Source organism: Bacillus rossius, chromosome 8 (assembly GCF_032445375.1).
Source record: "Bacillus rossius redtenbacheri isolate Brsri chromosome 8, Brsri_v3, whole genome shotgun sequence".
Lineage (NCBI taxonomy): Eukaryota > Metazoa > Arthropoda > Insecta > Phasmatodea > Bacillidae > Bacillus > Bacillus rossius.
The window spans coordinates 67008828-67024630 of NC_086336.1; the positions used below are offsets into that span (position 1 = coordinate 67008828).

The 15803-nt window shown below is 45.7% G+C and overlaps 1 protein-coding gene across 1 annotated transcript in view; it reads left to right on the forward strand.

Annotated features, from left to right (window-relative positions):
• The first annotated feature begins 13872 nt into the window (after positions 1 to 13872).
• LOC134535159 (epidermal growth factor-like protein) overlaps positions 13873 to 15803 on the forward strand; it is a 7650-nt gene continuing 5719 nt past the window's right edge. The window contains exon 1 of the mRNA XM_063374146.1: positions 13873 to 14058. Within this exon, the coding sequence (XP_063230216.1) occupies positions 13877 to 14058 (182 nt within the window). The 5' untranslated portion in view covers positions 13873 to 13876. The remainder of the gene's footprint in view (positions 14059 to 15803) is intronic.

Here is a 15803-nt window from a genome sequence, read left to right on the forward strand (position 1 = left end):
AGTATGTGAAATTAGTGCAGAATTTAATCAAAAAGTACTTATATTAAGCTTTCGTAGGTGGGCAAAGTGGATGCGGTGGTTTTTCGGAATCTAATGTAGGCAGGTTATGCGTGCAAAATGTTTATGTTTCCAATCTATACTAATATTATAAATCTGAAGAGTTTGTTTATTTGTTTGTTTGTTTGAACGTGCTAATCTCAGGAACCACTGGTCCGATTTGAAAAATTATTTCAGTGTTGGATAGTACATTTATCGAGGAAGGCTATAGGCTATATTATATTATCAATAACATTAGGGATCCTTACTAAAAGTCCAATTTAGAATCAAATGCGTTGGAGGGGGTTAGATACAACATGCAGTACACGTACGAAGTGAGTGTTGACAATGCCGCAGGCGCATAGAAGTTTATTTCCGATTGCCTATTAACATTGTTGCCACGCACTAGATGCCTTATCATTCTTAATTTTCCCATACAAGTAAAAAACACCCGTGTGATATTAACAACGAAGCAATCAGTACCCTCATAAGATTCAATTAGTATTTAAATTCTTTTTATCACTTTAAATCGCAAACCTAAACTATTGTTTTTATTCCTCTCTCTGTGTTTAATTTGTTTTTTATTGCCCTTTTTTTTCAAGTATATATATTTTACACACCTGAAACTTCACAGTAATGTTCCTTATGTTACGCAGGATGACATTTTCCGAAAATTAGATCCCATGGGTGGTTAAAACCAGGCAACAGTGGGTACTTTGTCTGCATGAGAACAGGATTTTGCATTTTTCATGCCTTCTGCGTCTCCATGGCAACGGGCATCGCGCGGCAGTGGCGTACCCACAAGGAGGGGCATGTATAATGAGCGGCGCAAGAGTGATCTGCCTGTAGACTGCCGTAGCGAAGTACGGGTACATCAGTTGTACGTTGCGTGCACGAGTCGGGAAACCATCGGTGCTATTCATTTTCTCTCCGGTACATTATACAGCATTGTAATAAATGTTCACTGAATTTTTTTTTTATTTACCATTACTGTAAATGGGAGATGTGGCTTAAATTTTTTCCATTAGTATAGCCGTGCGAAGCCGGGTCGGGCAGCTATTACACTTATAATACGTAACTTGGTCACGAAATTTAAAGTAGAATTATTAAAATAATTCCTAACGTGATAAATATACGCAAAATATGTTTTTAACAAAATTTCTGGACGTGAACCACATGTAGTTTCCGCACCCGCCGCTAGAGTTTGCTGCCGGATCAGCGCTGAATTTTAAAGTTTATTTCAAATTCGCTCCGATAAAGCCCATATCCGCCACAGATTGTAGCACAGTGGTCTCTCTTTTTGTTTTTTGTTTTTTTGGAAAACTATTGTGTTTGTTTCGTCTTTTCGTTTTGCTGTGTTGTTTGTCTCGTTTCAACTGTTGTGTTGAATTTTTTTGGGTTCAGAATTTTTGTGCTGTCATCATTTGTGGGGGTTTTTTCGTTCTGTTAGTCCATTTTTCTTTGTTTTTTCCTAGTCTGTTGACCATATTCCTGTTGTGGAATATTGTGTGGCGTTAAATCTTGACAACAGCAATTTTTGCTTAATTTGTGTTTCTTGTCATTTGTGTTTTTTTTTTGTAGTTTTCTTCTGCAGACATGCATGTGCTAAGCAATGCCGTATGTCCAAAAGCCTACATCAAGTCATGCACTCCCATTGCACAAATCTTTCAAAGACAATACAGTGGTTACATATTTCCGTTCCATTCAAGTGATGTTTAACGTGATCATCAAACCTACTCACAATAATTTCTTGACCAAATTCAGGGACAACTTAATATTTTAAACAAGCAGGATTGTGATTTAGTGGCCCACAGCAGAAATGCTTGTTTTTTGTTAATATAATTTTTTAAAGATGAACAAGATGCTACCAAAGGTGACACGATTCTCCTTATAATGCACGATGCCTGAAATAAATATAAAAGTAAAAGTGCAATGCAGAGACCCAAATATGCATTTAAGAAGCACAAGAAAATGGCATGTAAAACAAAGTTAGAAAAAAGATTAGGTTTTTACATGTATAATTGAGTCTGCTGCCAGAAGATACTATCTTCGACTTGAACAACTTACCAGCACGCGGTTGCCAGCTTTGTCCGAGTGTGGCTGGTGGCCCGAGACCTGGGTTTCTGTGATGTCCCTGAAACCTTCATCCCGCGGAAGGCGACGGCAGACCACCGCAGAATCATCCTCGCCGTGGCGTTGCCTGTGCCCACCACAACACCAACTGCTCGTCGTCGTGATTGGCGGATCGAGCCGTCCAATGACGGACTGAAATAATTCTAGCCGCTCAGCTAGGGCAAGGTGTGTCAGGTACAGGCAACCTTCCTGACACAGTGGTACGTAAAAGATCTCACGCGGAATGAAAGCAAAGTTTTACAATCAACACCTCCGTGCTTTTAAATGTGTGGACACACAAAAATCGAAAAGGAAAATAATTTAACATCATGACAAGGCTTTATTCTGGCTGCTGGCACGGCGGTAAAGACAGAATGGATAAGTTATTTTTCTGGTAAAGGCCCTCTAAATGGTATGATATACCAAATCTTTGGGTACATGGAACATCAAAGGCCAAAATACCATCCATGGCTCGCTCCAATCGGGGTGTGTCCGGGTGGTTTTTTCAAGAACAAAAGTAGTGCTCATAGTACACCCTAGCGTGTTCAGTTCTAGGAGGTGGTGAGGTGGTGAGGTGGTGAGGTGGTGATGCGGTGAGGTGGTGAGGTGGAGAGGTGGTGAGGCTGTGAGGTGGTGAGGTGGTGAGGTGGCGAGGCGGTGAGGCAATGAGGTAGTGAGGTGGTGAGGTGGTGAGGCGGTGAGGTGGTGAGGTGGTGAGGCGGTGAGGTGGTGAGGTGGTGAGGCGGTGAGGCGGTGAGGCGGTGAGGTGGTGAGGCCAGGCCTGGCTAGCCCGGAGATAACTCGCTCAGCTAGGACGGTGCGGTCTGTACCAGTGTATACTCTATGGAACTACGAGTGGATTTAGACTTCAAAGCTGCCCGCCCTGTTTGCCGTCCTTGAGTGCGCTACCACCCGCCCTCTGTCGGCAGAACGCAACCCAAATAAACGTGACATCCAGCATGGCTTTATAAGCTCTGTGCGGCCAACAGGCCATGAATCATTCTGCATGAGTGAAGTACGCGCTGTGGTTCAGGGGGTTATGGGACGTCTCTCTCTCTCTCTCTCTCTCTCTCTCTCTCTCTCTCTCTCTCCTCCACACACCCTTTACCCACAACCACACGAGTTCATCACTCTGCCTTTAATCTTCGCTAACGTTCAGATTATCAGAATAAATTAAACTTGCGGTTCACTGCATCATTTAAAGCCTTTGCATGATGTTGTATTTACTAACAAAATGCATTTCATTTCTCCTTTGAGGTCTCCTAGCGCAATTTCCGTCCAGGCAGAGTTGCCTGTACAAATTTGCTGTGGCCATGACTGTAAACTTACTGTGGTTATGACTATGAACTTACTTTGAAATTACTGTGGTCCATTACTGTGAACTTACTGTGGCCATGACTGTAAACTTACTGTGGTTATGACTGTGAACGTGATATGCGTATATCGCATAACTTGCATGGTTTACAGTGCCGGAAATCTGTGACGCACCGAAAACTTAGCTTCGTGCAGCAACATGTGTGTGTTTGTAAAGATGTTCAGCCTGGTGTTTGTAAGGTTCTGTGGTGAACACTGACGTGTGTCGGAGAGTGAACGTCACAACGACACGGGGCTAGCATCGGGCTTGACGGCGGTCGCAGCCGGCGGCGGGTTTCCTCGGTGTACTCCCTCTACCCATCGCCCATGGCCCATTCGTCCCGCCGGTACTCCGATCTGTCTCCCCAGCGGCCTTCCTAGTCCTCCGCTCTAAATGGTGTAGTTCCTGGGTCTTGGTAGCTGCCGCTCTGTCCCGTTCTGCTCTATTTTGACTGTTGTTGGGGATCATGCCTGGCTCTGGAGTTTCTGTACCGATCACCCTGGTTGAGGAACCATTCTTGTCCTCAGCTCTAAATGGTGTACCAGGAAAGGGAGTGCAGTGCCTGGGTCTTGGTAGCTGCCGCTCTGTCCAGTTCTGCTCTATTTTGACTGTTGTCGGGGATCAAGTGATGTTTAACGTGATCATCAAACCTACTCACATTTTTTTTGACCAAATTCAGGGACAACTTAATATTTTAAACAAGCAGGATTGCCAGTTAGTGGCCTACAGCAGAAATGCTTGTTTTTGTTAACACAATTTTTAAAGATGAACAAGATGCTACCGAAGGTGACACGATTCTCCTTAGAATGCACGATGCATGAAATAAATATAAAAGGAAAAGTGCAATGCAGAGACCCAAATATGTATTTAAAAAACCACAAGAGTGTCTGTACCGATCACACTGGTTGAAGAACCATCCTTGTCCTCGTCTTTAAATGGTGTCATTGGTTGGGGGTGTGTAGTTCCATTCATCTCTGGAGCACGGTACTGGTTTACAATCCAGATTGGCAAATTAGTTGGTTGAAGCCTGTCTGGTGGTAGACCTTGGTGGTCACCAGTTTCAGAGGTCAGTACGTACTGGTGGGGTCTCGGCCTGCTGGGCTAACCACTTGTGAAACTCTGTCCACTGACTTGCGTAGGCAGTTGGCGGTCCGCAAGTCGGACAGAGCGGAGGAGACCTGTTTTCCAAGTCTAGTCCAGATGTTGGGCTCTGGATCAACAATATCTGTGAGACAACTCCTGTTCTATCCTAAAAGGGCGCAGACATAGGAGGGGAGGTGGCGGGCGAGCCGGCCTTCGGGCCGGAAAACAGTGCCAGTTGAGGCGTGGCCTGAGCTCACGACACCCCAACCACCCATCACCTGATTGGCCGTCCGAACGCCTTACTGAAATAATTCCAGCTGCTCAGCTCGGATGTATCAGTACACCTGCATCACGGTCCCCACATACGATCATGGACCCCCTTCCCCCCTCCTCCCCAATTGTACAGCCACGTGCTACATTGTAATCGCATGGTTATTTCTTACCTAAACCCACTTTTTAGAATTTTTTTTTAAACCTGAAAATACAGGGTAGACCTAAAATTATGGTTACTATTTTATAAGTCCAAACTAAGCTTTACTTATAAAATTATTGCACTTTAAAATAACCACAGCGAGTATGTATGTATATTTATTTCACACACTGAAATAATAAAATGAAAATAGTTACAGAAGAATAAAATTAGGATCTAAGTAAATCATAGACACTGGCTACAAAATAAGACTACTTAACTTAATAACAGATTTTCGAGCTTTCTTCGGCCCTAAAATCATCAATTAAGTACATCGGAAAATTCAAGATTCATGGCCAATGCATTCTCGATTGCTAAATTGCTGAATTATAATCGTTAAACATTAACAAATAAACAGGCCCGGGCCCTGGACCCAAGGGTCCACCCAGCCCCACCCTTGTGGGGGCCATGGCTTGTATACTCTATGGAAACTTCGCGTGGGGTCAGCCGTCAAAGCTCTGACTCGCGTCTTGATCCGTCCGTGTCCCGAGGCTTCCTGGGCAGTGGGGCGGGTCGGGGACGCACCACAACGCCGAAATACCACAACGACGAACGTACAATAACGCCAAAAACCATAACGCCGAATGCCAAATCGACTACAACGCCGACAGCTAGAAAACTGCTGTGTACCACAACGCCGAATTCCAACACCACCGAAATACATTAACGCCGAAAAATGTCATTGCAGGACTGCCACAAAGGTTAGGTTAGGTAAGGTTAGGTTAGGTTAGGTTAGGCTAGGTTAGGTTGTGGTATTTCGGCGTGATACATTTAAGAAACACACACAAATTCATTCAGTTGTTTTTCATTTTGTTCCTGTGCCCCCCCCTCCCCGCAGAAACATTTTTCGGCGTTACTGTATTTCGGCGTTGTGGTACACAGCAGTTTTCTAGCTGTCGGCGTTGCGGTCAATTTGGCATTCGGCGTTATGGTATTCGGCGTTATTGTACGTTCGGCGTTGTGGTATTTCGGCGTTGTGGTATTTCGGCGTTGTGGTTAACGACCCAGGCGGGTGCTTGCCGCTGCTCGTAGCTTATGGCTTCCCCGACAGCTGTTCTGTGCGCTGACCTCGCCGTAGAGCCACGTGGTGACCGGGCGGCGAGCAGTGTTTGCATCGCGGGAGCAGTTTGACAGGACTGTGCTTGCTGGCCACCACCAGTCCAAACATCACTCGATCTCGGAGATTAGGAAAGGATGCAGATGGAGTATTAACTGTCAGACGTGATTCCCTTATCCGTCCCCCAACCCCGTAATTTTGTCTGATTTTCACACACCAATATGGCGGACGAAATTGTATCAGCTGTTCTGGTCTGCTTTTATTAATGACTTTATTTCAGCTGCTCGGAAGAAAATTAGATCAAATATTACTGGTTAATATGTGTATATAGTATTAAAAGTCCAAAACGAATCTTCGTAATACAAATGTAATGATATGAGCTAAAATTTATCTCCAATTTAACCTCCAAAATAGGTACAGCTGATTCATTTGTAAACAAACGGCTGCCATATTTGTACGTGTAGTACATTGAAATCCCCCTCCCCTTTTTGGCTCCCCCCACTCCCCCACCATGGTCAAGAATCGGACCTTGTGCTCATCTGTATATTTCCCTAATCTCTACTTGAACTACGCCACAGCAAGCCTGATGTCTCCCACAACTCCTAACTCCGTGTCTTCAACATAAAATGATAAAGTAAATCCAAACAAATAGTTTGATTGTGGGCAGGGCCGGATTCAGAGGTCTGGAGGCCTCGGGGCAACAGAGGAGCGGAGGCCCCCTGGCCCCAAATTACTTTCCACATAAAATGAACAATTTTTTTTTCAGTCGAGTTTTCCAATAAATAATTTATTGTGAAATCAAGTAGGTTCTCTTAGTATTTAAAAAAAAACATACATAAATATAATCGGAGACAAGAATTATATGAAATTAAATTTTAGTGTTAATGAATATTTCTGTTAATATTTAACAATAATATAATCATGTATGTACAAAGTACTGTAGGTAAAGGTAAAACAGCGAAAAAAGAATATCAAAGGAAAAGATGTTTACTAGAGTTTACTTGTCGGAATTTGAAAGATTTTTTTTTCCGAAGTCTCTATTGTGGGGGCACTCCGTCTGTGCCCCGGTTGCCCCCCCTGAATCCGGCCCTGATTGTGGGCTGCTTCACGCCCCTGCAAGCCCGGACTGCGACCTGGAATGGAATCCTGATTCAAACGCCGCACTCGTTGTTTCCGGAACAATGTTCCACGTCGCTGCGGGGTGGGGGAAGGTGGTTGTTGAAGAAGGAAGGGGAGGGGGGTAGGCTGCTAGAATCCCGCGGAGTTACGCGGCGCCGTTTGAATCGAATCGAGCGGTTCGATATTCGATACGGTCGACCGGTCGGAGGGAATGCGCCGCTCGATGGAGCGGGCAGCCTTCATTTCACAGACGAGAGAGCCACACCCGAAGATCCCCGAAGTTCATGCACGCTTTTTCTTTTTCCGTTCTATCTCATTGTATAAACCGGCGTGGCATTAAATTTTGCGGTCGGTTAAGATAGGTTAGCTACATTATAAATACTTTAAAACATTGTGGATGGTTGGTTATATTAGATAAGTATAGCTACATCAAAAATACTGTAAAATCATTTTATGGTTGCTTAGAAAATTACTTTTTAATATGTAGCTATCCAGCGCTAGGAAACCGTTTACATGATTTCGCAGTATCTTTAATGTAGCTATCCAAACCAGGGGCGCAACAACTAAATTTTTAAAAGGGGGGTGGGGTAATATACCTTTTTATAAAGAATCATCGATCCCCTCTATTGAAGCGGGGGGTCCGGGGGTCCCCCCCCCCCCCGGGAAAATTTGTATTTCAAAGTGGAAAATGGTGCTGTTTAAGCAGTTTTACTATCTAAAAATTGATTACACAGCATTTTATTTGCCCCCGTTTGCCCCCACTTCAAGGTTTCAGAGGGGGGGGCAAAATACCTTTGCCCCCCCCCCCCCTGTTGTTGCGCCACTGATCCTAACCAAATAGACTGTCCACAATGTTTTAAAGTATTTATAATGTAGCTATCCTAACCTAATTGACCATTAGTTATCATGAGTTACAATGAACAAAAAAAAAAAAAAAAAGCGAAGATGCACGATCGGACGTTCGGCTCTCTCGTCGCCCCCTCCGCCGGAGATCGGGCATCTCCGGCGGCAGATCGGCCCCTGATGGCCCGTGTCGTGCTGCAGGGCACGCCTCGCGCGGATCTTTACTCCCCCCCCCCCCTGAAGCAGACAGCCCGGGCTTCGAGGAACAGCGGGATTGAAATGGATTGAGCTTTAAAGGGGCCCGCCTCGTCAGGGGTGTATGTGTGTTAGTGAGGCGGGATGATAAGCGCGACGCTCGCTGGTGCTTCTAGCACGGTGTCTCCTCTGGACTGGCGCGCAGTCTTCTCCCAGTGCACAGAACAACTGTGAGATCTGAGCGGTGACCGTAACATATTACGGCGGATAAATGAACATAAAGGTGTAATGTAAGTCCCTTAAGTGCTTTCAATAATCTGTACCGGTTGTTTTACGCCAAAAAAATAATTACTCTGAAAACATACGTTCCAGCAATTTTAAATCTTCTAAAAACACAGTTTATAAACTTAATCCAAAATCAAAAGTACATCTCGGCCCTCAGCGAACTCTTTAAATACTTTTCGTACGCAGACCCCACTCGGATATCTTGAGTAGTTTTGAAATCGCGTTTTTTTTTTCTGAAGCTCTGAGCACAGCGTGTGTGCCCGGGTGGGCTTAGCACTTATCGGGGTGGGTTGGGGATATACGAACCCAAACACGCCACGTTTTTTTTAACGGTTTTTTTACCATCACAACAAAATTTCCTTTTATTTCATAGATTTCGATTCTTTAAAGTATTGTGTACAAATTAACGATCTGAATGCTTGAAGATAGTGGAGACTGAATGAATGCTTTCAAGAATCTGTACCGAACCCCAGCCGGGAATCGAACCCAGGCCCCCTGGCCCACCAGCCGGACTCGCCAGTCACTAGACAAAGTATTTTTTATTTTTAACAATTTGTTTTAAATTTAAATGTTTGGATTGGCTGGTGATTTTCATCACTCAGTCGCGCAGTGCGTTATTCTTCAGTAATTACGCAACTGTGTAACATAAGCTGATGCCCACTAGGATTAGTAAGTTTTGGAGTAGTCATATATAACATTTAATGAAGATGAGTCTTTTCACCCATTACATGGCTGTCGTGAACATTAGATACGCTATGACAGTCGTGACGTCTTAATGCTTGACAAGGCAGGATGTTTCCGCGGTTGTTTTACCATTGCCTTCCGTGGGACACCACATAAACCTGTAGTAGAATCGAGAATAAGGTTTAAAAAAAAAATTGTTTGTCTGTAAAGTCGATTTACGGATGATAGTTTAACGCGACAACGTCATAACAAAACATTGATGAAATGATTGCATACTTTTATGAATAAAATTGAATCAATTTTATTTTAATAATAAAAGAATAAATACTTGAAATTATACTAGTAATCAAATTTTTTTTTAAATGCAAGAATAATTAACCTTTATTGCCGAAATTGTTGTTGTAATAAGCAATGAAAACCACATTAACTTTTCACTTCACTTTATAAACAGTCGACGAAACAGTTCACGTGTAGATGACATGTAATTAATTTTAAAAACTGGCGTTTAGCTATAAAGTTTAAAAATAATTATGAACAAGTTTTCATATAAATAAACTATAATCAAATATCTATCATCAATTATATGAATCACCATAATTTTTTTAGTCAATTATAACATAACCTATTATTACTGCACTCGCCGACAGCGTAACGGAATACAGCGTAACGGGACACAGCGTAACGGAACAATGAGCGTAACGGGACACAGCGTAACGAAACAATGTGCGTAACGGGACACTTTTTCGTCCGTGCAGCAGGCGTTCATCGATTTATTAGACGTTTTCACGTCAAAAAAAAAAACTTCCGCTACCGATATTCGAACCCGGTCCCCTTGTCTGACCAGCCAAGACTTCCGCCGCGCCTGGGTGGAGCTTCCATGAAGTGGCGCGCCTGCTGGTCGACCGCCCGCAACACGCAGTTGTGCGGCTGGTAGCCGCTCTCTCCCGGCGCATCACCTGGCCAGAGATGATGCGGTGTCTTTATGCAGCGCTGGAGCATCTTACTGATGCTACGCTGATGCCGGGACTAAGCGGTCCAGCACAGCAGGAGATATTCAGACGGGGTGAAATGTCTTCCGCAGCGCAGACCTTGAAGACTTCCGAAGCTAACATTTCAGCGGCGTTACAATGGTTGTTCTACAGTGCCAGCGGCATCGATAAAGAAAGCAGCATCTGACGGTGTTCCATCGCCCACCTGTGCGTACTGTGACAACATAAAAAAAAATTTTTATTTCGTGATTGTGTAATAAACAATATTTTAAAAATAACTTTAAGCGCATTAAATACCAGTGAAAAAAGGTTTTGTAGCCAGTTCATACGCTATGGGAAAAATTGGAAAAAGCACATGTGGTTTTGCAAAGGACGGGTTGAACATTCATCAGATTCAAGCTGTGTGTTCTGATGCGCTGCTCGCACACTCCTGATGCTGGGACTAACTGGTCCATCTGCCGTCTGATGGCTGCACGGTCGAGATGTGTGTGAGCTCACGCCTTCAACTGAAGCTTTGTAACTGTCCTACTTGTCAGCGCTGAGGAAAATAGTGCAAGCAGTGTCTTCGAACACGCGAAATTTTCTCCTTTTCTCGGGGATAATTTTGAGCATCGCCTTCAGTATATCTGCACAAAGTCTTTCTGGCAGGACTGCGTTTTATATATGTATTCGTTGTTGGCGCCCTTGATAGTGAATGTATAGGAATCGCAGGACTTGTTGAGGGGTGCGGACCATACCCCGAAAATGGCGGGTACTGCCGAACCAGAATCGTTAAAACCAAGAAGTCGCACGGGCATCGCGTCAGTTGTTCTGCGCGTGAGCCTGGTCATGTGTCTTCAGGAGATTACGAGGACCGCGTCGGCCATTGTCGACGCACCGGCCCGGCTGCGAGCATGTGGGACCCCAGGCATTGCCGCGGTGAGAACAAGGATGCTCCTCCAACATGTATTTTTTTTTTCACTTCAGCATCACGGCGGCCCGTGAAGAGACAGCTCCGGGGATGTGAAGTTGGTCAGCTGCTTTGACGCCTTGAAGGTCAGATGATTTAAATTTAAAATAATACAAGACAGTTAATACTTCGTCCAACCATTCATACAAGTCAACAATTAAATATAATATATTTATAATTTTTATTTTAATTATTTATTTTAATTAATTTATTATATTTTAATTATTTTAAATATTTTACCTTGTGACTGAATACATTTTATTTGCATGAGATTTGTTTTTTTTAATTCTTCTATATTCATCACCGTTTGATTATTAGCTGCATCCTGATCTGAAATACAATTTAATAAAATATTAAGTAAAATAAATTCTTAAAAAAATAAACTTATATCGGCGATGGACGTCCAGCTCAGTCTTCCTTGTGTTCACCCTCTTCCTCCACCACGCCCTTGTCTGCTTGTACTCTCTCTTTTCATTGCTTCGACAACCGCCCCCCCCCCCCTCCAAATACGTCACACTGTACCAAACTAAGCTAAGGTGCGCCTTGCAAGTGTGGCGCGAGTAAAAAAAAGGGGGGGGGGTTAAGACCCCAGCATCGGTCTGCTTCTGGTCCAGTTATCATAGTGCACTTAGTTACTCCTGTGTCGCTACGGCACTCTGAGGTAAGACATGGAAGAAAAAAAATTGGTTGTCTGTAAAGTCGGTTTACGGACGATAGTTTAACGTGACAACGTCATAACAAAACATTGATGAAATGATTTCATACTTTTATGAATAAAATTGAATCATTTTTATTGAATTATCACTATTTTGTATGGACACAAAGAAGGAGTGAAATGAAATCTACAATTTAGTTGATAAATGCACTTTTATTTGCGCTCATTAATTCAAATATGTTTATTATTTTAACGTATAGATTATTTTAACTATAACTTTTATACATGTTTGCTATTTAACTTCTTCCAATCTGTGTTATTCTGTTAAGGATAGGACGATGATAGGAAAAGTAGGAAACGAATAGGAGTGTTTCAAGTTTAATGTGCCTCGAAAAAGCCAAATCGATGGTTGTTCCAATCGAGTGGAAGAGAGATAGATGCGGCGCAAGTGTACAATGAGCGTAACGGGACACAGTGTAACGGGACAATGTGCGTAACGGGACACTTATTCGTGCATGCAGCCGGCGTTCATCGATTTATTAGACGTTGTCACGTCGAAAAACTTTGTTGACTTGTAGCAGCTTGGCTTCTGGGTTGTAGCCGTGTCCTAGGCGAATAATTCACCGACGTTTCGGTCGACATTGCAGTCGACATTGCAGCCAGAGAGCAGTTACATACTGCAGGTAACTACTCCGCGATGATGGCAACTGCAATGTCGACCAGAAACGTCGGTGAATTATTCGCCAAAGGACACGGCTACAACCCAGAAGCCAAGCTACTTCAGACAATGGCCGTGAAATCCTGCGAACATTATTTGGTGACTTGTGTTGAGTTTCTTGGCGGTCGAGTCTTGCAGAGAATTCACCGCTCTTATAAAGTTTGTATAATTCCCCTTAACGGTGCGCCCTTTGACCAGGGTTGTCGGGTTCCGTGGTCAAGCCTCGAAATGTCAAACACAAACCTACAGAGCACAAGCGTAAATCAGCTGGAGTATGGAGTATTATTTTCAATATGTTTTTTCTGGAAGATTAATGGCGACTTGTAAGCAAACCACAAATTAAAAAAAAAAGTTTTAGTTCCGGACCTGTTCGAAACTTTGTCCTGTTACTAAAACACTATACGCCACGGTGCTTACGCTCTGTTAAAATATTTTTAGTGTTGAACCACTTATATACGAAATACCGAATTTCAAATCATTTTCTTCAAAGAAAAAAAACCCTGATAAAAGTCAATACTTTTTTTTCCTTTCCCTGAGAGCTAGTTTGGAGGAAGGGGGGAGGGGGAGCTTGACCCTTGGGCTTGCCACTGCCCAATTATTATTATTATTATTATTATTTTAGAGGGGGTCTGGGTTAGGGAGGACTCTAAGTGCGTCTCAGGGCGACGCCTGGGTGTGGACAGGGTAGCATGCATCGGGGATTGGCCAGCCACGACTCTCCTGTATTAATGGCTCCGCTTACCTGGTCACACACACGGTGCGCAGAGCTTCAGGGAAAACAACGCATTTTAAAAACTTCTCAAGATATCCGAGTGGGGTCTGCTTACGAAAAGCATTTAAGAGTTCGTTTAGAGCCAAAAAGTACTTTTGATTTCGGATTAAGTTTTTAAACTGTATTTTTGTAAGGGTTAAAATGGCTAAAACGCGTGTTTTCAGAGTAATTTTTAGGCGTAAAACAACCAGTAAAGATTCTTGAAAGCACTTAAGGGACTTGCATTACACCTTTATCGTCATTTCTCCGCCATATAATGTTACGGTCACCGCTCATATTACACAGTTATCCTGTGAGAAGACTGCGCGCCAGTCCAGAGGAGACACCGCGCTAGAAGCACCAGCTAGTCCCGCCTCACCAACACAGATACGCCCCTGATGAGGCGGGGCCCTTGACTCTGGACTACAACTAGTTGAGTCAGTGCAGGGCCAGAAGGACGGTCCAGGAAGAAGAGCGAGTGGGGGGGGGGGGGGAGGGGCAGGCCGGAAGCAGACTCCCGCCGCTGCAGATAACGCAATCTCCGAGCAGCATCCTGCCCCCGGGGGCAGTCGAGCAGATGGCTGGCGCGGGGCTGCTCCTGGTGCTCCCGGTGCTGCTGGGGGCGGCGGCCGCCGGCGAGACCTCCACCGCCCCCGGGGGCTGGGTGGCCGCCGTGCTGGGGCGCCTCGTGGACGGCCTGGTGCGGCGCTACGAGGCCGAGGAGCGGGGCCGGCGGGTGTGCGGCTCCGAGACCATCTCGTAGGTCCGCCCGTCCAGCCGTCAGCCAGGCGCCAGGGGCCAGTGACCAGAGACTAGGGACCAGGGGCCAGGGACCAGGGGCCAGGGACCAGGGACCACAGTGACTAGGGACCAGTGACTAGGGACCAGAGACCAGGGACCAGAGACTAGGGACCAGGGGCCAGGGACCAGGGGCCAGGGACCAGGGACCAGAGACTAGAGTCAGGGACCAGGGACCAGGTACCAGCGGCAATGGACCAGGGACCAGGGACCAGGGACCAGCGGCAAGGGACCACAGTGACTAGGGACCAGGGACCAGGGACCAGAGACTAGGGTCAGGGACCAGGTACCAGCGGCAATGGACCAGGGACCAGGGACCAGGGACCAGCGGCAAGGGACCACAGTGACTAGGGACCAGGGACCAGGGACCAGAGACTAGGGCCAGGGACCAGGGACCAGGTACCAGCGGCAATGGACCAGGGACCAGGGACCAGGGACCAGCGGCAAGGGACCACAGTGACTAGGGACCAGGGACCAGGGACCAGAGACTAGGGTCAGGGACCAGGGACCAGGTACCAGCGGCAATGGGCCAGGGACCAGGGACCAGGGACCAGCGGCAAGGGACCACAGTGACTAGGGACCAGGGACCAGGGACCAGAGACTAGGGTCAGGCACCAGGGACCAGGTACCAGCGGCAATGGACCAGGGACCAGGGACCAGGGACCAGCGGCAAGGGACCACAGTGACTAGGGACCAGGGACCAGGGACCAGGTACCAGCGGCAAGGGACCACAGTGACTAGGGACCAGGGACCAGGGACCAGAGACTAGGGTCAGGGACCAGGGACCAGGGACCAGAGACTAGGGTCAGGGACCAGGGACCAGGTACCAGCGGCAATGGACCAGGGACCAGGGACCAGGGACCAGCGGCAAGGGACCACAGTGACTAGGGACCAGGGACCAGGGACCAGGGACCAGGTACCAGCGGCAAGGGACCACAGTGACTAGGGACCAGGGACCAGGGACCAGAGACTAGGGTCAGGGACCAGGGACCAGGGACCAGCGGCAAGGGACCACAGTGACTAGGGACCAGGGACCAGGGACCAGAGACTAGGGTCAGGGACCAGGGACCAGGGACCAGCGGCAAGGGACCACAGTGACTAGGGACCAGGGACCAGGGACCAGGTACCAGCGGCAAGGGACCACAGTGACTAGGGACCAGGGACCAGGGACCAGGGACCAGCGGCAAGGGACCACAGTGACTAGGGACCAGGGACCAGGGACCAGGAGTCCGCCTGGCGCTCCTCACAGACGCCCGATGGCGCGACCGCCGTGGATACGATTCAAAAATACGAATCGGAATCGTTTGAGTTATCACCAAAAAATAAAATAAATGTTAATTAATCATGCGGTTATGCCCCAAACTCCTGTTCGAAAATCAGGACGATAGGGCCAGCGTATTTTGAAATGAATAATTTACGGACAGATCAACAAAAGTTTTAAATGTTAAAGTTATAGAAGTATCTAATTTTTTACAGGATTTTTTTAAATCACAGACAAACTTCAAATAGGTATATTAATTTTTCTTTATTAAAGTCTAGTATGGAACAAAAAAATTTAGCAATGGGTAATACCTCAAATAATAGCAATGTGTAATGTCGTCTAAGTAATATGGCTTGATACATAGGTAATAATTATTCTGTGAAAATTACAATATGATTGCAATTTTCAAGATTAGGTGGGCACTAGGCGTAGCTACATGATTCCC